The following is a 24,903-nucleotide window of genomic DNA, read 5'->3' as shown; positions in this document are numbered from 1 at the left end:
GTTACATTAACCTGAGTATCATAGTAAGTAAAAATTTATCCTAACGTCTTTGGGGCGGGAGGGGTTTATAGCAACATCGGGGCTGGTTGCAGAAACAACCCCTCTCCTGCCTCCCAGACACTGAGGAAAGTATTTGTGTTCTTTTCATATACCAAGGGAATGGTGGGAAAGGTCGTTGCTCAAAAGCATGTGGCTGTGTGTTGTCACTTGGCATCCAGCACAGGCAGCTAGAATTTAAACCCTCCCTGACCCTGAGACAGAGAACTTTACCAGAAAATGGGACCGAGTCCAGATTTCAGATACATTAATCGCTCATCATTACTTAGATTGATCGAAGTATTATTTTTTTCCCTCTGTTAATTAAGTGAAAAAAAATTCCCCATTAATGCTGTATTTTTCTGTCCAAACAGGTTGAAACAGTTCCTCAGGCTACAGTGAAGACTGGATTACAAAAAGGTGAGTTATTATAATGTTGCTCTGCATTTCCTTGATTAAAAACAATTTGAAAGAATTATTTGTACTTCATGTATTTTTGTGTGTCTCTGTAAATCACTTGTTGCTCTTCAGTCGATAATTTGTGTGAAATTGAAGTATTCCCGTGTTTGTGTGTGTGTGCGCGCATGCGTGCGTGTGTGTCTTTTAGAATTGATCTTACTCTGTGCCTCCATGTGAAAAGTCTTATTTGTTTTGGTAAATTGGAGAACACCACGTAGGCTTGATACTGTTTCCAACTTTTCTCCATAAGATTCTGGGGTTTCACTGGTTTATAAACTAGGGATGTGACGAATCCACTTTTTTTGGTATTCGACTGAATACCGAATAGTAGCTATGTCAATAGTGGTCAAACATGGACTATGACAAATCAGACAAGACAACCTGATTGAAAAAAAAAAAATCTTGCCACATTTATTTTTACAGTGCTGTAAAATCTTTTTGTATATTAAAATGATTCGTAGCATATTTATGGCCATTATTTGATGACCTTATGCAGAATCTATTTGAGATATGCACAAAGTTTAAGAAACCTTAAACTTAAGTCTGTACTTTTCTGTGTGCAATTTGACTACAGTACAAACTCCATAGCATGATTCGTGCGTTTTTGGTGAGATCAGACTGTATTTAATACCTGTAGTTTACTCTGGGCAAATTGCATTATTTAAAAAAAAAAAAAAAAAAAAAAAAAAACACCAGCCTCTCTGCATTCTCGGGGAGAAGTCTGCAGCGATGGTCTCCGTGGAGATCCTCAGCAGAACTGAACAGCCTCTCGGAGGGAACACTGCTTGGCGGAGCTCCAAGAAAAGACATCGCGATCGCTGCGAGATTAGGAGGCCTGATTGCGTTGTGTTTCCACCATTCCACAGGGTCGGCGGACCGGGGAGTGCAGGGCTCTGTCAGATTCAGTGACAGCTCCGTCTCCGCAGCGAGTGAGGAAACTGTGGACTGAGATTCCTGTACAATTTCATCCCAGAAACTCCAGACTTGTAGTCTCCATGCAAGATTTCTTTGTCGGCGGCTCGATAAACAGTTTCTTTGTTTTCAATTTTGATTTTGCCAATCATCATTATGGGCATTTTCCTGCCTGATTTCTTTTTCAAGACTCTGAACAATTGCTTTAACATTCAAATGATTTTTTTTTTTTCTTTTCTTTTTTTTTTTTTTTTTTTTGTCTGAGCTGGATGGGTACAGCTTAAATCATGGGTCCAGCCTAAAAACCACCGTTTAACTTACACTGATCAATTTCAACATGGACTGTTTTTGGGTTTTTTTGTTTTTGTTTTTTTTTAAAATAAAGCGTCATTAATGCACATCTGCAGGGTTTTGCCAAACAGCCCAAACTGTATACATTACAATCATTAAAAGCTCTTATTTTTTTTAACATTAGTGCCGTTATCATGGAGAACAGCGTGGTGGCTGCCTTTGGCAGCCTGTCCTTTTTCTAGCATTTTCAGAAACTCATCGGAAATGGCGGTACCTGTGTTTCCCTTCGAAAGCCTCTCAGTACAGCACTCCTGTTCCTCTGTTAAAACTCCTTGTTAATCCAGTGATCTTTTAGGCCAAGGAAATATTTTGTGGTGGTGTTCTGGGTCCATACACCAGCAATGAAGGAGATAGATTTGTGTACTTGTGTTTTTTAATCAGCGTTAACACGGGCAGGCACCCTCATTTGTAGATGTAAGGAAACATTCAGTGAAAACCTTGTAGGATGGGATGTGATAACGAGGTTCCAGTCACCTGAGCAGTCTAACGAGGTCCACATCCTCCTGCACAGACTGTGCCGCACACCAAGTGCTGTTCCCGCTCAGCCTTTGTGGATCTTCATGGCCTCGGGAGACCTGTTTCTCCATGGTCTCTTCTGGACTGCACACTTCCACCATAGCTTGCTGGGCTGATCTAGATGTCTGTTTGTTGTATGGAAATTTTGGGGGAAAAAAAAAAATCTAAAACACAAACTGTGGGTTGAAATATTAACCGTCTCCTTGGTTCCTTGGTATTCACCGTGCCTGATCTGCACATTTCATCGTGGCTGTTTCTGTATAGCCTATACTGCATTAGCCCAAGAGATTGTTGCTTTGTAACTTTTTGCACTATTGTTTTGGCTGGATTTGTATTACACACCGTTTTAAAAAAAAAAATTCCACACTATTCTCTGCCTTTTTTTTTTTTTTTTTTCATATTTATTCCTTCCCTCACCAAGTCCACACAGAGGCCTCTCATCCAGCTCTTCGTGATTTGGCTGCATTTGAACATTGTCTGTTTACAGCCCTCAGCACTGTGCCTCCTAGATGGCATGACGTATGTAGCTGTGCTGCAACACTTGTAATGGTCACAGTAAACGCCCTTCACCCAGGAAGTCTCAGATGAACAATTGTGGACATCCAGGATTTATCTGGGGGGCAATAATCAACTGAATTGCAAAATTCGGGGGAAAATGGCACTATCCGTGTACGAATCGAATACAAATCAAAGATTTGTCACATCCCTAATAAAAACAAGATGGAGGTGTCTCTGCGACCATATTTGTAAGCTACACAGTGTGTTGGGTTTTATGTCTTCCCCCTCCAAATTGAATGGTTCTTTGGATTGCTCCAAATCGATCAGCTGTCCTACAGTTTTGATAGAATTGGTTTTTAGGTTGGAACTTGGGCTCTGTTGCCCGAAAATAGCTTTAGAGCAGGAGCACGGAATTAAGTGTTTTAATAGAGCGGTTGTAAGTTACATCACTCACCATCAGGAAGGTCAGAAGCTTATGAAATTTTGACTCGTGACTTCAGTGTTACAGAGAGCTATGCTTTTTTTCACACTACAGATGAGTTTGGGGAAAGAAAATATTCTCCCACAAAAAAATTAAAACAACAGACTTTAAGTACTATTTTAGGATTAATTTCGGTGTGTTGTATTAAGGTGCCAGCGAGATTTCAGATTCCTGTAAACCTCTAAAGAAAAGGAGCCGCGCCTCAACTGATGTAGAAATGGCTAGTTCCACGTACAGAGACACGTCTGACTCCGATTCCAGAGGACTGAGTGACCTGCAGGTAAATATGTCCCAGGGCCTGGGCGCAGTGTTGTCTCGCTTTGCCAGACCAAACAACCAAGTAATGCTTTGCCTCACTTTCTCGGCGAGAACAGGGAATTTTTTTTTACATGCTGGTAGAAAAGAAATCATCTTGTAACTTACGGGTCTCTTAATTTTGCTGATCTCTTACATAACAGGAGCGTAGTTTTTTAATTGTAACAGTTTCTCTCAAAACACCAGACATTGGGTATCCAGGGGTTTTAGAAAGGAGGAAGAGGTTGTATGAAGGTTCCTTTGAGCAAGTCTTACTAGGATTTTCGTAGCACCTAATTTTGAGGAAACTTTTGTTTTTCTTAAAAATGTGTTCTGTTTTCCATGTAGGTAGGCTTTGGAAAGCAAGTCGATAGCCCTTCAGCTACTGCAGACGCAGATGCTTCTGACGTGCAGTCCGTGGATTCAAGTTTGTCAAGAAGAGGCACTGGAATGAGTAGGAAGGACACTGTATGTCAGGTAGGCAGGCAACCTGTCCTGCAGCTTGAAACAAAGGCTGTAATATCCTGCCAGTAATACACTTCCCTCCTGTTTGAGAGGTTAGTATCTTTCTAAGTTATGATACTGCTTTCAAGCTACAGATCTACAAGCCACTTCAGGCTCTTTTCTTCCCTTTCGGAGTTGGAATACTTACTATTCACGTGTAAGTGCCAGTCTTCATTGTGATGCTCCATTATTAATTGGAAGTAAATGGCAGATGGCTGACTTCAAAAACATCTTCTCAAATTGAAGTTGGTATTAAAGTTTTTAATGTATATTTACTCTTTTTGAAAAATACTGCTTTGCACTCTGAAGAAGAGTTAAAGTATGCAGATTCCAAAGAAGGAATCATAAAAGATCAAGTATGACTTTTAAACTTTATACATATTGGGTCTGGAAATAGTTATCTGGTTCAGCGGTTCTCAAAGTGAGGGCCAAGGAACAGCAGCATTGGCATTGTCAGGGTGCTTATTGGAAATGCAGATTCTCGAGCCCCACCCGAGACCCGCTGAATCAGAAACTGTGGACCCAGTAATCTGTGTCTTAACAGACCCCCCCCAGTGGTCCTGATGCCTGTTACAGTTTGAGAACAGCTGGGTTGTTTTTGCCATGTTACAGATCTGTGAAAGCTCTGGGGATTCTCTGATTCCTTGCGAGGGAGAGTGCTGCAAACACTTCCACCTGGAGTGCCTGGGATTGACATCATTCCCTGATGGAAAGTTCATCTGCGTCGAATGTAAAACTGGTGAGCGTCCTGGTAGATGTGAGAAGATGGGGGTGAGGGTGGAGAAAGTGCAGTGCCCGCATCTCCCATGACATCACACTCTCTTACCATGTTTATGTAGCTCGTATCTCCTCTCCCATAGCTATTCCAACAAATTAAGACCATCCAGTGATTAGGCTTCCTGACATCAAAAGAGCAGTTCGTAATATTATTGTCAGATCTCCTCCCACTAGTGCCTTTACCATAAAATCCGTCAAATCATTGAGATATATTTATGTTTTATCTAAAGAGCTATACAAAGTTTGTAGAGTGAATTATTTTTCAGGTGGGTTTGAGATTTTTGTGCTCAATAAATTGATCTAAAATCCCTTGACTTTATAGACCAGAATAAGTGTCCATCACAGACTATAAGCATGGAGATTGTATTTTTAGTGGAAAGGTGGAACTATCAGAAATTGTTTTTAAAACATGGGGGTTTTGGAGTCATCATTTATCTCTTGTACCCCATGTATAGACTGCCACCTGTCAAAATAACTTACAGAGAAAGAAATATGTAAGTTCATATTTCTTCTCTGTGTAGCCATGATTCTAGTTAAGTCATGGAAAGCAGAAAATAGAATTGTTTAATTTGTACCAATAAGGTAAGTGAAAAGTCACCTGGAGATGGCCTGGTAGTGCTTCTAGGAACCATGTTCACATGTTTTTGTGGGTTTTGTTTTGGTTTTGCTGTGAGAAGCTATGAGCCAGTTGGATGTCAAGTATTTACGATATGCTGACCTTACCTTTGTACCTTATTATTTTCCTACTCCTTTCCTCCCATTATTTGGATTCTCATAGATACTTATTTTATTCTTTTTTACTCGTAGGCCTCCAAAAATCCTTTGTATATTCTAGAGTCCATTAGAACAGTAACTTTGTTTTTAACCAAATACTTTCTAAATGCCAGGTGCTCTTAGTACTAAGCGTTTTATCTTCTTATCTCATTTGCTCCTCACTACGTTATGAGATAGATACTATTATTATTTCCATTTTACAGAATGTGGAACTGAGGATTAGAGAGTTTGTTTTCCAGCCTTGCCCAGAGTCACAAAGACACACATGGTGAAACTGGGGTTCAGGCCCAGGAGGCAGAGCTTGACCCCAGAGTCCTTGCCCTTTACCGTTGCCTTCTGCCACCTTGACTCAGTAGGATGGGGATCACATAGCACATATCCTGACCACATACACACACACACTCACCTACATACACAGGCAAAAATTAAGCTACACAAGCTGTTTTAAACAAATAACATATTTTTTCCCTGTGTAAAATATCATTTTATTTATCACATTTAGACTCTACAGTAAAGCTTTTGAACAGTTTGCCAGCTGGCAGCCTCAGGGTCAGATTATCTGCACATTGTTTTACTTGGCCCTCAGAATGAGTTTTGCATGTGTTAACTTGGATCAGGCACATACTCCTTAATCCCCACATTCCCTACCAGACACTTTTTCTAAAACCCTGTCACTCAGTCATTGATGTAATCTGCCTGGCCCCATTAAGCATTCAGATGTGCAGCCTGATAAGTTACTGATAGGAAGGACCATGTATCTCAGTATTAAAACACTCTTAGGGCGTCTCTTCTAACTATAGAATCCAGCAGAATTCTGCCAACAAAGGTTCGATATAATCTAATTGGGTACACAACTAACAGAAAATTTAAGAAGGAAATTTGCTTTAAAAACAATTAAGTAGAACAAAGTTGGAGGACTCACACTTTCTGATTTCAAAATTTACTACAAAGCTACAGTAATTAAAGCAGTGTGGTACTGGCATAAAGGCATATAAACCAATGGAATAGAATAGGGAGCCCAGAAATAAACTCACGTATATGGTCAAATGATTTTTTAACAAGGGTGCAAACACTGTTCAATGGGGAAAGGATAGTCTTTTCAATAAATGGTGCTGGGAAAATTAGATCCACATGCAAAAGAAGTTGGACCCTTACCTTATACCATACACAAAAATTAATTCAAAATGGATCAAAAACCAAAACATAAGAACTGAAACTATAAAACTCTTAGAAGAAAACACCAAAGACCCCCAAATAACCCAATTCAAAATTGGGCAAAGGACTTGAAGAGACATTTCTCCAAAGAAATACACAAATGGCTAGTAAGACATGAAAAAATGAAAAAAAAAAAAAAGACATGAAAAAATGTTCAACATCATTAGTAATCCAGGAAATGCAAATCAAAACCACAAAAGTAATTGTTTTTCAAACTGCTTTTGATATATTTACTATCACATGAAAATCAGTTTGATACCAATGTGGTACACTACCAACATACTAGGAGTGAAAACTCAGATTCTTCAGACCATTGTTTAAGATCATTTACGAAGTCTTTTTTTGTTTATCAAAAGATAAAACACTTCACATGTAAAAAGTATTACAGGGTACATGCCTGATAAGTTCTTATACTGCCACTTTCTGTTGTTGTAAGACAAATGTGATTTCTGGAAAGAAAGCATTTTCATTTGCCCTTTTGAATAAAATGTGTAACAGGTAATTTTACTTATTACTTTCTTATTCTAAAGGAAGACCATGTGCTAGTGAGGAGGGGAGGGTAGTGGAAGCGTGCCCATGCTGGAGCTCTAAACGTACGTCTCACAGGGGTTTATAGCTCAGTCAGCTCTGTTAGTGTGACGGTACCACTAATTACAACAATTTTCATTTATATTAGACTTACTTTGATCATTATGCAAGTGAAAGCCTATTTCATTTTTACGTAGGGCAGTTTATGCATTAGGTAAAGTCACACCTTTTAAACTTTAAAATAATTTTCTTTTAATTTTTAAAATTTCTAAAAGTTATTTTATTTTTTTATGGTTTTTAAGAAAATATTTATTTTATTTATTTATTTTTGGCTGCATTGGGTCTTTGTTGCTGTGCACGGGCTTTCACTAGTTGCGGTGAGCGGGGGCTACTCTTCGTTGTGGTGCGCGGGCTTCTCATTGCGGTGGCTTCTCTTGTTGCGGAGCATGAGCTCTAGGCCCCCGGGCTTCAGTAGTTGCAGTGCACGGGCTCAGTAGCTGTGGCTCGCGGGCTCTAGAGCTCAAGCTCAGTAGTTGTGGCGCACGGGCTCAGCTGCTCCGCGGCATGTGGGATCTTCCCGGACCAGGGCTCGAACCCGCGTGCCCTGCATTGGCAGGCAGATTCTGAACCACTGCGCCACCAGGGAAGCCCTAAAAGTTTTTAAAAACAGTACTATTGGCCTTCCCTGGTGGCGCAGTGGTTCAGAATCCGCCTGCCAATGCAGGGCACGCGGGTTCGAGCCCTGGTCCGGGAAGATCCCACATGCCGCGGAGCAGCTGAGCCCGTGCTCCGCAACAAGAGAAGCCACAGCAATGAGAAACCCATGCACCGCAACAAAGAGTAGCCCCCGCTCACCACAACTAAAGAAATCCTGTGTGCAGCAACAAAGACCCGATGCAGCCAAAAATAAATAAATAAATTTATTTTAAAAACAAAACAAAACAGTACTATTGCTTTCAGATACCAATATGTTAAAATATAGTTTGAAATAATATATATGCAACAGGACATCAACAACAAAAATAACCCTGCTGTACTCTGTTTTATTTGTATAACGAAGCCAAAAAAAAAAAAAAATTTGAACGTCACAGTTGTAAGTACTAATTTTAAAGAATTTTTATAATTCAGCCAGTTTAACACTGCTCTATTTTATTTCTACAACAAAGCTAGTTAACAACAACAAAAATTTGAATATCACAGTTTTAAGTCCTGATTTTAAAGGAGTTTTATGACTTAGCCAATTTGTAATGGTTAGGTACTTCCAAAACCAAATATCACTTTCTGTAAAAAATCAAAACAAAAAACTATTCCTTGTATTTTTTGTCCTTCAGAATTTTATAGCATCGTAAGAAAAATGGGCAAAAGACTTGAACACTTCCCGAAAGATGATATCCAAATAAATAGTCACTTATGATTTCCATATGTAACACAGACACAAAAGGAAAACGCTAATCCTAATTTTAAAAGACAGATAATTACAGCTTTCAGTCGTATGCGGTTGCAAACAATGCTTCAGTCAACATCCTTTTATATGTACAAGTCTTCCCTCTAACACAGACAGCAAGGAGTATTATAGAATTTCTAGGCCACAGGAAGTCAGTGTCTCCTTTTAGAATGGATACTGCCCTGTTGCCTTCTTAGACAGTTCCTTCCAACTTAAACTCCTACCAGCAGTACATAAGAGTGCCTGTTTCTCCACGCCCTGATCAATGATGGGTATTATCAGATTCTAAGTTTTTTCCTATTTGATGAATTTTTAAAATGTCACTTGTGGTTTTAGTTAGTATTTATCTGATTACTAGCAAAGTTGAGCATTTTGGCATATGTTTATTGGCTGTCTGTCTTTCTGCTTTCTGTCAATTTCCTGTTCATACTAGTTGTCCACTTTTATATTAGGCCGTTTCTACATTGATTTATAGTTCTTTATAAGTCTTCTTATTTTTTCTTGTATATGTTACATATATTTTCTCCATATGTGAACTCTTTTTTCCCCCATGATTCTGCTTTATTTTGTATTGATTAATTGGTTAAAGTATAGTTGGTTTATAATATTATATTAGTTTCAGGTGTACAACATAATGATTCAATATAGATTATATTACTTTTAAAGTTGTTATAAAATATTGGCTGTATTCCCTGTGCTGTACAATATACTCTTGTATCTTACCTATTTTATTATGTACAGTAGTTTGTACCTCTTAAACCCCTGCCCCTATCTAGTGCCCCTCCCCCCATTCCTCTCCCCAGTGGTAACCATTAGTTTCTTCTCTGTATCTGTGAGACTGTTTTGTTATTTCCTTTTTTTTTTTAAGATTTTATTTATTTTTTGGCTGGGTTGCATCTTCATTGCTGTGCGCAGGCTTTTCTCTAGGTGCGGTGAGCGGAGGCTACCCTTTGTTGCGGTGCGAGGGCTTCCCATTGTGGTGGCTTCTCTTGTTGCAGAGCACGGTCTCTAGCCACGCAGGCTTCAGTAGTTGTGGCACGCGGGCTCAGTAGTTGTGGCTCACGGGATCTAGACGTGCAGCCTTCAGTAGTTGCAGCATGCAGGCTCAGTAGTTGTGGCTCGCGGGCTCTAGAGTGCAGGCTCAGTAGTTGTGGCGCACAGGCTTAGTTGTTCCGCGGCATGTGGGATCTTCCTGGACCAGGGCTCAAACCCGTGTCCCCTGCATTGGCCGGTGGATTCTTTTTTTTTTTTTTTTTTTTGCGGTACACGGACCTCTCACTGTCGTGGCCTCTCCCACTGCAGAGCACAGGCTCTGGATGCGCAGGCTCAGCGGCCATGGCTCACGGGCCCAGCCCCTCCGCGGCATGTGGGATCCTCCTGGACCGGGGCACGAACCCGTGTCCCCTGCATTGGCAGGCGGACTCTCAACCACTGCACCACCAGGGAAGCCCTGGCCGGTGGATTCTTAACCACTGTGCCACCAGGGAAGTCCCTGTTTTGTTATTTTCATTAATTTGTTTTATTTTTTAGATTCTGCATATAAGTGATAACATCATATGTGAACTCTTTATATAACAAAACATAATCCTTTGTCATCCTTGTTGCATTTATTTTTCTACATCTGTTTTTCACTTGTTCCTTTTCTTTTCTATTCTGATTGTTTCTTAACATGTTTGGCAGTTGGAAGGTTTCTAGTGTTGGAAGGTTTCTAATTATAGTTTCAATTTCTTAAATAGATTATAGAACTGTCATTTTTTCTATTTAATATTTTTGTGCCAGTGTTGGTAAGTTCTGTTTTTCTAGGAATCTGTTGATTTATCTAAATTTTCAAATTTATTGGCAAAAATATAGTGATGTCCTTTTATTATTTTTTAAACAACTGTAGGATTTGTAGTGATGTATCATTTTTCATTTCTGATGTTAACATTGTTGTTTTTTTTCCCTTTTTTTATTAGTTACTTGTTTCCAGGGATATCAGTTTATTAACCTTTTTCAAAGAACCAACTTTTGGTTTTATTAATTCTCCCCATGACTTCACTTCCTTCTTGAAGAGTACATTCAGGGCTTCCCTGGTGGCGCAGTGGTTGAGAGTCTGCCTGCTGATGCAGGGGACGTGGGTTCATGCCCCGGTCTGGGAAGATCCCACATGCCACAGAGCGGCTGGGCCCGTGAGCCATGACCGCTGAGCCTTTGCGTCCGGAGCCTGTGCTCTGCAACGGGAGAGGCCACAACAGTGAGAGGCCCGCGTACCGCAAAAAAAAAAAAAAGAGTACATTCACTGGGCGTAGAATTCTGGCTGGTGACAGTTTTCTTTGAGCCCTTACTGATAGCATCCCCTGTTTTCTGGCTTCCATCTTTCTCTTTCAGTCAGCAGTCTTGCTTCTTTGAAGGTAGTTGTCTTTTTCTGTGGGTGATTTTAATATTTTCTCTTTGTCCTTGATTTTCTACAGTTTGAATAAGATGTGTAGATATAACTTTCTCTTTTTATTAGGATTATGAGTTTTCATTTTATGTCTGTTTTACAAATGGAAATTGTGATTATCTAATGGAATCTGCCTTTTTATTGGTAATTTCTTTATTCTATGTTGGGAAGACCTTGCCACTCTCAGCTGCCAGGTGTTGAAAATTCTGTTCTAGATTTTCTATGGAATTTCAGTATAAAGTGACAAGTGGAGATCTAAATGATTCTTGGTGCTATATCCTCAAATTGATGATCAATTATTGTAGCAAATCAATTATTCTAGCAAGTTTTATTAAGTCATATTTTAATTTAACTATTTTCAGTGCCTTTTTTGTATGTTAAAAATCTTACACACAATAGTAGAATCTTTGGGGATTAGCTCTTCGGTGTCAGTGACTGCTTCTATTTAAAAGGAATATGCTTTAATCAGATTTTATTTAATCTGTGTTCCTCACCAATTTTCCAGGAGAGCACCCGTGTTTTTCATGTAAAGTGTCTGGTACAGACGTGAAGCGTTGCTCTGTTGGTGCTTGTGGGAAATTTTACCATGAAGCCTGTGTCCGCAAATTCCCCACTGCCATCTTTGAATCAAAAGGATTCCGCTGTCCCCAGCACTGCTGCTCTGCCTGCTGTATGGAGAAAGATATCCACAAAGCAAGTAAAGGTACAACAGAGCTAAGGAAGGGGACAGTTGTGTTTTTTGTAAGTTCAGTAGCAAACAGTAAGCACATTATTATAAAGAACATCAGGCATTTTCCCTCTGTTTATCTATAGCTATTACAGCTCAGCCACAAAAGATAGTAAGGTAAGTGGATTCTAGGTTCTAATTCAGACCATGGGAAGAAAATTCCATATGTTCAAAATTACCCTTGAAAATTCCTTAAACAGGTGCCATATTGGAGACCAGCATCTCTCCAGCACTGGCACAGACACATTTTTCTTTGAGTGACCTCTAGATGAGCACTGCATTTAGGGGCCATACAGCATAGGAACAGCAGAGTCAAACTAGGGAAGAGAAAGATTTTTGTATTACTGTAACCAGCATCACATTGGATCCCCAAAGATCTCATTTTACATCAGCTGATTCTTTCTTACATAGATTCCTTTTTGATTGTCTTTCAACAGGTCGCATGATGAGATGTTTGAGGTGCCCAGTAGCCTACCACTCTGGAGATGCTTGCATTGCTGCCGGCAGCATATTTCTGTCTTCCTACGTTCTCATCTGTAGTAATCATTCCAAACGGAGCAGTAACTCTTCCTCTGCTGTAAATGTAGGCTTTTGTTTCGTTTGTGCAAGAGGTGAGTGTCAGCCCTTTCTCTTTATGTCTTTCTGGGTTCATTGGCATATTTCCCCCATTAAAATCGAGTTTCAGTAAGATCCCTGAGAGAGATTAACACTTCCAGTAACTCGTCCCTTTTATAACATTAGACACTCAAACTGTTAGAATATTAATTCTTCCATAAATTAAGCTAAAATCTACATCTGTTTAGTAACTTAGAATTATAGATGAGTTCTTAGTGTTCCTATTTGGAGCATCAAAAGATTAATCTACAGTTGACCCTTGAACCACATGGGTTTGAACTGCGCAGATCCACTCTGTGCACATTTTTCTCAGTGGCGTACTCCAGTACCACGTGATTGAAGGTTGGTGGAATCCGCAGGTGGTGGGGGGGCAACTTAAAGTTACCGGGGATTCCAAGTGCATGGCGGTCCACACACCTGACCGCGGCATTGTTCAAGGATCAGCTCTCTTCCCTTGTGCAAACAGTTCTTCTATTCGAAGTAGACTCTTCCCATGTCATATTCTTTAATCCAGAGTTTTCAACTAATTGAGATTTCACTTGGAAGGCAAGAAGAGCACATTTATTTTTTAATTGTTTATGTTGTATTTTATCCTGTTTTGGTCTGGCATTGAGGAAGACCTGGTGGAATACAGCCAAGGCAACATATGTGGTTTATTAGTTAAGAGCCTGCAGTACAGGCTTTCTTACTTGCCAGCTGTTGATATTTAAGTCTGCCACTTAAGATTGATCACTTCAAAACAATATTGCGTCCCTGAGGGCATCAGTGAACTTGAGTTCGTAATAAATATAAAGTAGAACTTTTTCAGTTGAATATGATACAGAGTACCCAACTTTACAGAGCGTCTCAGCTATATTATAATAAAAGAATTTTTAGTGTTTAGTAAGCATTTTAGAAACAACTGATATCCCCAAGTGCAGTTTTTTTGTTTGTTTTTTTGTTTACTCATAAGTGCTAAGTTTTCTAAACTTCCCTTAGTGTGAAATATTTGAAAGGACTGTGTGGCATATCAGGCCTGTTAGATTATATTTAGCCCATACTGAAAATGAAGTTTTGGATCATGTTTTGTTTTTTATTTGTTTTGGGGGTTTTTTTTTTATTAATTTATTTATCTTTTTTTAAAATTATTTTTGGCCACTTCGGGTCGTCTTTGCTGCACGCACGGTCCTTCTCTAGTTGCAGCGAGCGAGGGCTACTGTTCATTGTGGTGCGCGGGCTTCTCATCATGGTGGCTTCTCCTGTTGTGGAGCATGGGCTCCAGGCATGCGGGCTTCAGTAGTTGTGGCACGGGGGCTCAGTAGCTGTGGCTCCTGGGCTCTAGAGCTCAGGCTCAGTAGTTGTGGCACACGGGCTGAGTTGCTCCACAGCATGTGGGATCTTCTTGGACCAGGGCTCGAACCCGTGTCCCCTGCACTGGCAGGCAGATTCTTAACCACTGCGCCACCAGGGAGGTTCCTGTTTTTGTTTTTTTGCTTTAGGAGACAGTTCTTTTAATTTGGTGAAAGTACTATAGAGTATTTTTAATAGAATTTAGCTAGTATAATAGATCTTGAGTTGTTTTGGTTTTGAAACTCTCATTAAAAAAAAGAAAAATAACCAGAGGGGGTGGACGGTACAAGATTAAGTAAGTGGTAGTCCTTTCCATGGCAGCCTCCTGGGTCCATTGTACACGCTGCTTTGAGTTTTTCAGTTTGAAAGTGCGCGGGGCGGTCTGCAGGTAGAAGGAAGTGTTGTGTAGAGTAGTGACGACAGCTGCGTCCTGCTCTGAAGTCTGGATGGCACGGGGGAAGAAGGTCTGAAGTGTTTCGTGCCACACTGTATTAGCCAAAGAAATAAAAAGTCACGTGCCTTTTCCATCTCTCCACTTCTAAGAAAATAATGCTAGGATGAAAATACTGAATTATCAACTGAATGACTAGCTTTAGGACTTTCAAATAGATGAGTGTCAGTGATGACATAAAGTCTATCACTTTGTAAATATTTTATTCTACCCTTCTAGGCACTCACTTTTACTCACTTTTACTAGGAGGGGTTGGAGGGGTGTGGGTGTATAGGTGTGTTGGTGTGTGTGGGTGTGTGTGTAAGTAACTGAGCCAACATTTTAAATACCAAGTCTAAAACTATCATGTTGGCTTACTTTGGAGTGTATTCTGAATCAAGTACCATCAGTTAAGTGTATCGACCAATATTTTCTTTTGCTCTGTTCCATTTAATAATTGGGTGACCTTTAAAGCAGGTGTTTTACTTTAAGATAGACAGAAAATGACCCATTGTCAAGGAACCTAGTTTTAGAGAAACTTCTAACCATTTTGTTAAGTTTAAGTTATATGCCTTGATTAAAAGCTTGAGATAATGGAAATGAGGGGAAAACTCATGTTTTAACAACAGGGTGCTGTTTGCATCTTATAAATTTGGCAATTATTCTGAAAGATGTGCTGTATTTAAATGCCTCTTTAAAGAGCAAGATTATTTAATCCCCAAATATTTTAACTGCAACTTTGCACAGTAAACAGAAACTCTCATTTTCCTTTCCAGCATTTTATAGAAACTTATTCTAAATAGATCAGATGTTGGGATTTGAGAAGGGCTTAAAAGTTCTCCAGAAGTAAATGATATGTGTTCTTTTACCAGAATTTATAGAGGTCTTCTTTTTTAAGGAGATCTAGCTGTAATAAATCCACACATGAAAAGGGATACTGCAATTGTTTATGTTTTGTTGTTAGAAAACTCAGCTTGTTTTGCCTTTGTTTCTTGTCACGTACAGTTTCTCCCTCTGCACAGAGGATTTTTGTCTTAGTTCTTGGTTGTTTAAAATCATTAAGCTAATTCTTTTTCTTTTTCTTTTTTTTTTAAGTAAGTTTATTTATTTATTTTTGGTTGCATTGGGTCTTTGTTGCTGCACGCGGGCTCTCTCTAGTTGTGTCGAGCAGGGGCTACTTTTCGTTGCATTGCGCGGGCTTCTCATTGCAGTGGCTTCTCTCGCTGCAGGGCACGGGCTCTAGGCGCGCAGGTTTCAGTAGTTGTGGCGCACGGGCTTGTTTGCTCCATGGCACGTGGGATCCCCCCGGACCGGGGCATGAACCCGCATTCCCTGCATTGGCAGACAGATTCCCAGCCACTGCCACCAGGGAAGCCCTAAGCTAATCTTTAGGACTGAAATATCTGGAAGTATTTTTAGAAATGCTTCAGCATTTAGAGAAACATTCCTCCTCCCCTGCCCCCCATGGTGCCATAGGGTGTGTTCAGTTATATTTCAGTGTAGTATAGATTCTTCAGCATTTCCTTTCATCTGGAGGGTGGTGTAAAATGAAAGTTACTTAATATTCTAAGTTGTTCTTTCTTATTTAAAAGCCCACTTTTCTCTGTTAAATGTATGAAATGTTCATTCAACATTATATAACCTTTATTCGAAAATTCTTATGTATTGCCAATTAGCAATTTCAAGTTCCATTCACATGAGAAATATCATTATTTCTTGAATCTGCCTCAGTGTAGGATAGCATCAAATGAAGATAAAATCCACAGAAAATAGTAAATGGTCACCCCTTTAAAAACAAAACTCTTCCCTCTTCTCAAAATGATCTCTGTGAAACTGACCAGTAACCAAATAGAGAAAGTTTCCCTGGTCTCAGAGGTCCTGGGTTTAGGAGTGGCCGTAGCTACAGGATGATGGACTTAACTCAGGGGAAAGGTGGGTGTCACGGGTAGTTTAGAGCAGATGCTGTTTTCCTCCAACAGGACAGCTGTACTGGTAGATTGAAAGGACTGTTTTTATAAACCCTTAAGTTGGTAAGCGTTTAAGTCAGTTATCATGGCAGGACAAAACTTTAACCGTTTGCATTACCTCAGTGAACTTTAACAACTTATATCTTCTCTAAAGTCATGTATCATACGGATAGAGAAAAGCTTCATTATCTGGCTGAGAAAGCTGGAATTTGAGGGTATCTAAAGATCTGAGCAGAGAGGAGAAGAAGCCCAATTCTGCCTTTCAGCGCTGCTTGATGTATTGAAGGTGACCAGGGTCTCTAGTGTGTCATGTAGACAGTTCTTATTTCCAGCAATTAAGTGATACATCATTTTGTTCTTTGGGTTGTCGTCATAGTACTTCTAAACCTTAAGGAATGTAGCTTTGTTTTCCAGAGGGGGTTTTCAGAATGACGTCAAAGCAGTTTACATCCTCAAATTAAATTGGAGTTTCCTTCTGGGTATATAGGTTTCTGTATAGGGATAAGGCATTGAGTAGCTTAAACTCCTTTTAATAACGATGGAAAGCCTTGTCTGTCAGATCTTTCTTTTTCTTCCTATTCTTTTCCCCCCCAGCTTTAAGCACAGCTACATAGTAGGTGTTGGTTTATTTTTTCCTCACGGAATCATGGGTAGTTTCATTGCAGCTCACATCTTTCTGTTTGTCTCGTATAGGGCTGATAGTGCAGGACCATTCAGACCCCATGTTCAGTTCCTATGCCTATAAGTCCCACTACCTACTGAACGAATCAAATCGTGCAGAGTTGATGAAATTACCTATGATTCCTTCTTCGTCAGCTTCCAAAAAGAAATGTGAGAAAGGTAATAATCAAAATAGTTTATCTCTTACTTTTATTTTTGCATTTCCTATTTTTTCTCTTTAAATGAAGGGGGGAAATGTATGCCTGTCAAGCACCATCTGTTGCTTTTGGTAAATTCTACCTTGGTGGCTGTGGCTGTCTTCATATGGCTGCAAAATTATTAAAAAGGGCTTAAAATAATTCCATTATGACAAATTTTTACTTACTCTTCTCCTTGAATAAATTTGCACACCTTCCGTATATCTATAGTCATTAAAATTGAAAGACTAGGATTCTGCTTAATATAGAAGCATGTTCTGAGGGCTCTTTCTCTTTTGCCTGATGTAGAACCGTATCATTCATGTTAGAATAGAATAGACATGATATAATTTGTTACTAACTTTCAGCTAAATAACAAGACAGGTTATAGAGGGAAACAAAGATACTGACACTTAAAATTTTGATTCTGAAATACATTCTATCATTTTGTTTCTTAAATGTTTTTGTTATGGTGCTATGAAAACTGGTTGCCCTTCTCTTAGGAGACATTGGTGGGCAGCTGGGAAAATGCTGCAAATACTGGATAGTGAAAGGCAGCCCAGCTGAATTGAAGAATTGCTAATAGATAATTTATCCACTGAGATCCAAGAGCTAAATGTATATTTATATTCTCCAAGTTAATTTAATCTATGGAAGAAAAATCTTGTGTTTTGCTTTATATAGCCTACATGTAATAAAAGGGAAAAAAGTGGTTGAACAATAATGTATTATTTGGGGAGTTATCCCAGAGGGTAAAATAAATAACTTGGAAGGTGAAAGCCTTTTCCTGTATACATTGCCATTATGATCTGAGGCCAGGCTCAGAATCTTTAAAGAAAATTTAATTCTTTTTTTTTTTTTTTCATGCTTTGTGTTGCCTGCTGATGACGTATGTTTGCTGTTTGTCAGACATCTGAAGTGGCAACCCATGACTAAAAGAAAGTATAACTAAGCAAGTTGATTAGAACCCATGAAGAGGGAGGTTGGAGAGACTTTTGTTGACTCTCTTGTCTGTTTTCCATTGAAGTCACAGTATGGCATCTTACTGGTGATACCAACTGTTTCCAAAACAAAGATGGACATGGGTCTGACTAATTCCATAGTGCAATAAAATTAGACTACCTGAGGCATTTTAGGAAATGCCTTATTTTCCTGCTGGCGCCTTTATAAAATTAGACTAATTCAATTGTCGTTTACTTTCTTTTCAGTACTCGGTATTGACCTTGACATGAATTGAAATTATTTTGAGCCCTCTGTTTGCTTAGCTTGAACCATATCTTTCTTCTCTCGCATCCTAAAGCAGTTTTCTTGCATAGCACCAAGGTGGATTGTTCATATTTTTATTTTTCTATTTCCCTTGTGTATTTTTGTCAAAAAATCGTGATGATTTTCACTGATGATTCAGGGTCTGTATTTCCTCTGAAATAAGACTTAAAATTTAGGACTGTTCCATAATGTTAAAAAATGGCCAGACTGACCTTTCCACACCAACCCTAATAATCACTTGTCCTCTAAAGGTATTTGCAAAGACCGCTCTTCCTATCGGTCATTTCTTTCTGATGGAAAAATGAATTATCTCATTTTACTTTAAACTTACAGAAGAATTCCCTACCTAGGCTAAGAGCACTCAGGCAGCTAATCTCTAGGTTGGAGAATTGGAACAATTAATCCATATTGAGATCTGCAGACAAAGGGGAAAATCCCAATGATTGAAGTAAAAGCTTTTAAGCAGAGGAAATATAGTAATTTAATTCATCACTGATTGTATATGGATTTTCTTTTTGTTTTTATGTTAATCAGTTAGAAGTTTGAAAGTCTACAGGAAGACGAGATTTTCTGGAAAATTGATAGCAAACCCTCAAAAGGTTGGAGCATGTGACTTGATAAAGTTGTATAGAGGGCTCTTAACCTTTTGCTTATGAGACTTTAAATCTCAGTACACTCATGGGTTGTAGACTTCGTTTTCCAATAGAAAGATTTTTTTTTTTTTTCAGTAAATGTCTTTATTGCATTTCATCTTCAGTGGTTAACATTCTTTTCTGTCACTTGTTGAAATACAACAATAAAGAGAAAATACAACAATAAAGAGATTTCTCCCCGAAATCTCTTTAATTTTTTGGATTTAAAAATAATATTGTTTTGTTTGCCGCACCTGCTTTGGTCTTGATCCAGAGATCGTTTTGTGTATTTAAAAGGAGAGGATTTTGCTAGGGTACTTGGAGGTATCTCCTTGTGTGTGGTACTTGATTCTACACTGATGCTTACTTACTTTATGCTATAAAGCAGTGGTTCTCAATATGACATCAGGAAATATTACAAACAAAATTCTGAACTATATTTAACAGTTCAGAAAGTCTAACAGAATCAGACATTTGTGTAAAATACAGTGGTGTGAGTTTCTTTATATTTGGCTACGCTTTTAGCAATTTAATGTGATAATACCAGTTTTGTTATTGGGATCAGAAGCTCTGATTGGCTGTTATATATTTCTTTGGTTAATTAAAGCAGAAGAAAATAGTTACTTTTCAAATGTTTTTTGGTTTTGGTGGTTTTTTTGTTTGGTAAAATATTTGAAAACATATGGATCCATGAGAAAGGGAAAGGGGATCCTTGGTGATGAAAAAGTTGCAAACCACTGCTTTATAGCCTGTTTGACTTTGTCTTCACTGAAAAGGTAATGATAAGGTAATCACCAATTCAAGATTCTTTTCCTTTTTTGTATTCTTACATGGGAAGAAAAAAGTACTGGTCAACCTATTGGCTGTTTTCATTCTTGCTAATGTTGTTATAAAGGGATGTAGTTAACTGTGCCACTGGATTAAAATACAAAGATGACCATTGCTTGCTTTCTTAGCTCTCAAGGAGAAAAAGAGAGTTGCTACATATTTCTCTGAAAATCTGTTCTCAAATCTACTCAGTCTAAAGATTTTATGCTCTATTTGTCATATGTTAATAGTCTTAGCTGCCTGCTAAACTGGTACTTCAATAGCCCACATTTTAGAGGGATAAAGAGTAATGTTTTTCCTACTACTCAAAGGCTTTGAGTTTCTGGCCACTGAAGCCCTCCCTGGAAAGGGCTACTTCAGCTAAATCTGTTCATTGCTTTGTATTTTAATCCATCACTAAAATATAACTCAATCCCTTTGTTAATTTCCCTCAATCTGAATCAAATTTAATGCAGGTAAAAGATAACTTTCTCTCTTGTCTCTCTCTCTCTTTCCTCTTTTCTCAGTTATTAAGACTGTTTGTTTGTTTCAAGGTGGAAGATTGCTCTGCTGTGAGTCGTGCCCGGCTTCCTTCCACCCGGAGTGCCTGAGCATAGAGATGCCAGAAGGCTGCTGGAATTGCAATGACTGTAAAGCTGGCAAGAAACTACATTACAAGCAGATTGTTTGGGTCAAATTGGGAAATTACAGGCAAGTTTTTCCAAGGACAAAGAGGAAGTATTCAGTTACTGTTCAGTGGTTCATAACCTGTACACCAGGTGGCTAGGAGATAGGTAGGAAAAGCAGCACGGCGCTGCACCTTAGGAAAAGAAAGAGAAGAAACGTATTTTGAGTCTGGGTTTTTAGAAGACTGGGAAGGTTAGTGGTTGACGGATATTTTTTATTAGTTGGTTGACTTTTGTTTTTAAGTTCTGAAAGTTACTTTTTCCTAATGAACTATGGTACTAATAGATTTTAAAATAAAAGGTTTCATGTGGAGAGTGGGGAAGATTTTTTTTTTGCACTCTAATTAGATTTATATTAATTTCTGATTTCTAATAAAGTTAAGAGTTTATATCCTGGCCAAAATAGCTCTTTTTACCCCTAAATCTAGTCCATTATAGCTCTAGCTAGAAGCTCTAAATTGTGTGCAAAGAGAGAGCTTTTTAGAATTTAAAGAGAGAGATTATTTCATTAGGAGCCTTTAGATCTTAAGGGAATGAAGCAAGAAGTATGTGTGATTGCCAATATTTTAATAAATCTTCCTCCTTTTTTTTTTTTTTTTTTTTTTTTTTTTGCGGTACGCGGGCCTCTCACTGTTGTGGCCTCTCCCGGTGCGGAGCACAGGCTCCGGACGCGCAGGCTCAGCGGCCATGGCTCACGGGCCCAGCCTCTCCGCGGCATGTGGGATCTTCCCGGAACGGGGCACGAACCCGTGTCCCCTGCATCGGCAGGCGGACTCTCAACCACTGCGCCACCAGGGAAGCCCCTTCCTCCTTTTAAGAAGCCTGTTTTTAACAAGCCTTTAAGTGAACGGGAATAATGATGTTTTTTTAAACTCTGCATTTTACATTTTAAGGCATATGTTTATAATTTTACTAAGAAAATAGATACTATTCAAGAGAACACACAGAGGACTTTGAAGGCAATGAAAATGCTCTGTATAATATTATAATGATGAATAAATGCCACTATGCATTTGTCTAAACCCATAAAATGTACAACACCAAGAGTGAATTCGAAGGTAAACTAGGTGATTATGATGTGTCAGTGTAAGTCCATCCTTGGTTTAAAAAACAAACACACACACACACAGTAGAGTTCTGCTTTTCAATTAGAATCCTAAGTATAATATGTTTCTGTAGAATTTCAAACATACTGTAATTTTTTTTAACAAGGGCTGTGTCATTTTCTCTGTTTTAAATACACTGCTTGCTTACCTATTTAACCTTAAAAACTTAATTTTTAGCTGAGATAAGGGGCATTGAGAAGCTCCACCCCCCAGCTATTTTTTTTTAACATATGTCAGGGAAACCTCCAAGTTCTTTTTAAAAAATGGACAGTTTGAATACATAAATAATTTTATACTTTATGGCAAAAGATACAAAGTTTTAAAAGGCAAATATCAAACCAGGGGAACTCTTTTACTCTCAGTAAGGAAAGAAAAATACCTTCCCTAGAAAAAGGAGCTGGGCTTCCCTGGTGGCGCAGTGATTGAGAGTCCGCCTGCCGATGCAGGGGACACGGGTTTGTGCCCTGGTCCAGGAAGATCCCACATGCCGCGGAGCGTCTGGGCCCATGAGCCATGGCTGCTGAGCCTGCACGTCCGGAGCCTGTGCTCCGCAACGGGAGAGGCCACGACAGTGAGAGGCCCACGTACCACAAAAAAAAAAAAAAAAAAGAAAAAGGAGCAAAGAAGAGAAAGAACCAGTTTGCAAAAGAATAGAAAATAGACATGTAAAAAATGCTCAGCCTCACTAAAAATCAATGTACATTAAAAACAAAGAGTTAATTTTTCAGTTAACAGACTTGCAAAGGTTTAAGAGGAATAATTTTGCAGCTCGGGAGGGCATGGGGAGACAAGTGCTCCTGTACAAGTAAGGCATCACGTATCAGACTTGTAACTGTGCATCCCTTTGACCCAGTAGTTCCCCTTCAGGGAATTTATCTAAGGAAAAGAATTGGACAAATGGGCAGAAATGTACTTTTGGGGGTGTTCATTGCAGTATTATTTCTAATTGCAAAAATTTGAATAATCCAAATGTTCAGTCAGCAGGGTGTTTGTCAGATAAATTGTAGTGTATCCATATTGTAGAATACCCGGAAGCCAAAAGAAGGGTAGTGCAGGTGCGTATTGTAACATGGGAGGGTAGCCACAATATATAGTTAATTCTGGGAATTATGTTAAACAGTCTATGCATTATCTCTCCATGTGTTTATACAACTTTTAAAAACTGTAGATCTAGATATAATATGTTTTTATTATTACCTGGAAAAAAACATCGAATGTTAATAGTCTGAGGCATGAGATTATAAGGGGGAGCCATTTTCAGTTTTTCTGTTATACATTTCTGCACTGTTTTAATTTTTAAAAGAAACACACATTGCTTCTTTTTCCATAAAGTTACATTTAATGATTTTAAAGATATATTCTTTTTTTTTTTATTGAAGTGTAGTTGATTTACAGTGTTGTGTTGTGCTAATTTCTGCTGTTACAGCAAACTGACTCAGTGATACACATATATACATTTGTTTTTTATATTCTTTTCCATTATGGTTTATCCCAGGAGATTGGATATAGTTCCCTGTGCTGTACAATAGGACCTTGTTGTTTATTCATCCTATGTATAATAGTTTGCATCTGCTAATCCCAAACTCCCAGTGCATCCCTCTCCCTCCCCTCCAGCCCCCTTGACAACCACAAGTCTGTTCTCTATGTCCGTGAGTCTGTTGCTGTTTTGTAGATAGGTTCATTTGTGTCATATTTCAGATTCCACATATAAGTGATATCATATGGTCTTTCTCTTTCTGACTTTCTTCACTTAGTATGATAATTTCTAGATGCATCCATGGTGCTGCAAATGGCGTTTTTCATTCTTTTTCATGGCTGAGTAGTATTCCATGGTATATAGGTACCACCTCTTCTTTATCCATTCATCTGTCGATGGACGTTTAGGTTGTTTCCACGTCTTGGCTATTGTGAATAGTGCTGCTGTGAACATAGGGGTGCATGTATCTTTTTGAATTATAGTTTTGTCCAGGCATATGCCCAGCAGTGGGATTGCTGGATCACATGGTAACTCTATTTTTAGTTTTCTGAGGAACCTCCCTGCTGTTCTCCATAGTGGCTGCACCAACTTACACTCCCACCAACAGTGTAGGAGGGTGCCCTTTTCTCCACACCCTTTCCAGCATTTGTTATGTGTAGACTTCTTAGTGATGGCGATTCTGACCAACACACATTGCTTTTATAATTAAAAATATATATCCTTCCAGGAGGGGAGGGGTGCAGTTTTGACAAATAATAGATAAGACATTTCTGGATAAGAAATATCTAAAACAGTGTAAGGAGCGTTTAGATCTTCAAACACACTTCAGAATATTTCCTTTTTAAAAGTTTTTTTGCCTTTTTTTGAAATATAATTGACATTATATTAGTTTCAGGTATACAACACGATGACTCGACATTTGTCTATATTGCCAAACGATCACAATGAGTCTAGTTAACATCCGTCACCATATATAGTTACACATTTTTTTTTCTTGTGATGAGAACTTTTTTTGTGTGTGGTGAAGGAAGGTGCAGTGTTTATGACAGGGAGCCAAGCTAGGAGTTCAGGACAGCTAGTGCCGGAAAAGCCTGAACTCCGATGAGAACTTTAAAAATTTGCTCTCTTAGCAGCTTTCAAATATAGTCTCTTAGCAGTGACTGTAGTCACTGTGCCGTACATTACATATTTCCTTTTATAAAAAACTTACGAATACGAAAATAGATTTGACTTAATTTTAATACTTAAATTTTAATCACATTACATTTTTTTAACATCTTTATTGGAGTACAGTTGCTTTACAATAGTGTGTTAGTTTCTGCTGTATAATAAAGTGAATCAGCTATACGTATACCTATACCCCCATATCCCCTCCCTCTTGCGTCCCCCTCCCGCCCTCCCCATCCCACCCCTCTAGGTGGTCACAAAGCACCGAGCTGATGCCCCTGTGCTGTCACATTACATTTTAAAGAAGCCCAAAGCAGTGCCCCCACCCACAGTTCACTGAGATTTCACATGCAGCGCATATTCTCCTTGTTCATTTTGCAAAGACTCACATCCATGAACTAATTCTTAATGTATTTTTTCCAATCAGGCCTTTCTGGGCCCCACGAAACTGTTTCTTTTCAATAGCTAGTTATTCTGATGTGAAGCTTCCTGGGGGAGGTGTGTGCCTGGAACAAGGCTGGCAGAAAGCGCGCCTCTGTCTACCCGAGCCAGTGCTTGCACTTATTGCGTGCTCCCGGCACGCCTTGACGCGATCCGGAAATACGACCACCGCCCAGCCTGCTTTG

At 39.0% G+C, this 24,903-nt stretch overlaps 1 protein-coding gene across 9 annotated transcripts in view; it reads left to right on the top strand.

The window, feature by feature from the left end:
* NSD3 (nuclear receptor binding SET domain protein 3) overlaps nucleotides 1-24,903 on the top strand; it is a 114,742-nt gene that overhangs the window by 70,492 nt on the left and 19,347 nt on the right. For 7 of the 9 annotated variants that reach the window (XR_004347844.1, XM_032618272.1, XM_032618270.1 and 4 more), the window contains 8 exons: nucleotides 411-456; nucleotides 3,403-3,533; nucleotides 3,896-4,024; nucleotides 4,664-4,790; nucleotides 11,717-11,914; nucleotides 12,376-12,549; nucleotides 16,973-17,119; nucleotides 20,396-20,552. Coding sequence is in view for 8 of the 9 variants with exons in the window: in XM_032618272.1 (XP_032474163.1) it covers nucleotides 411-456; nucleotides 3,403-3,533; nucleotides 3,896-4,024; nucleotides 4,664-4,790; nucleotides 11,717-11,914; nucleotides 12,376-12,549; nucleotides 16,973-17,119; nucleotides 20,396-20,552 (1,109 nt within the window). In the remaining variant the exon portion in view is untranslated. Of the gene's footprint in view, nucleotides 1-410; nucleotides 457-1,361; nucleotides 3,029-3,402; nucleotides 3,534-3,895; nucleotides 4,025-4,663; nucleotides 4,791-11,716; nucleotides 11,915-12,375; nucleotides 12,550-16,972; nucleotides 17,120-20,395; nucleotides 20,553-24,903 lie in introns of those variants that run through there. The other 2 variants (XM_032618276.1, XM_032618277.1) reach the window with 2 other exon arrangements.

This window comes from Phocoena sinus, chromosome 21 (assembly GCF_008692025.1).
Source record: "Phocoena sinus isolate mPhoSin1 chromosome 21, mPhoSin1.pri, whole genome shotgun sequence".
In the NCBI taxonomy this organism is placed as follows: domain Eukaryota; kingdom Metazoa; phylum Chordata; class Mammalia; order Artiodactyla; family Phocoenidae; genus Phocoena; species Phocoena sinus.
Note: the sequence above shows the minus strand (reverse complement) of the source record. Positions and strands in the feature narration are given on the sequence as shown.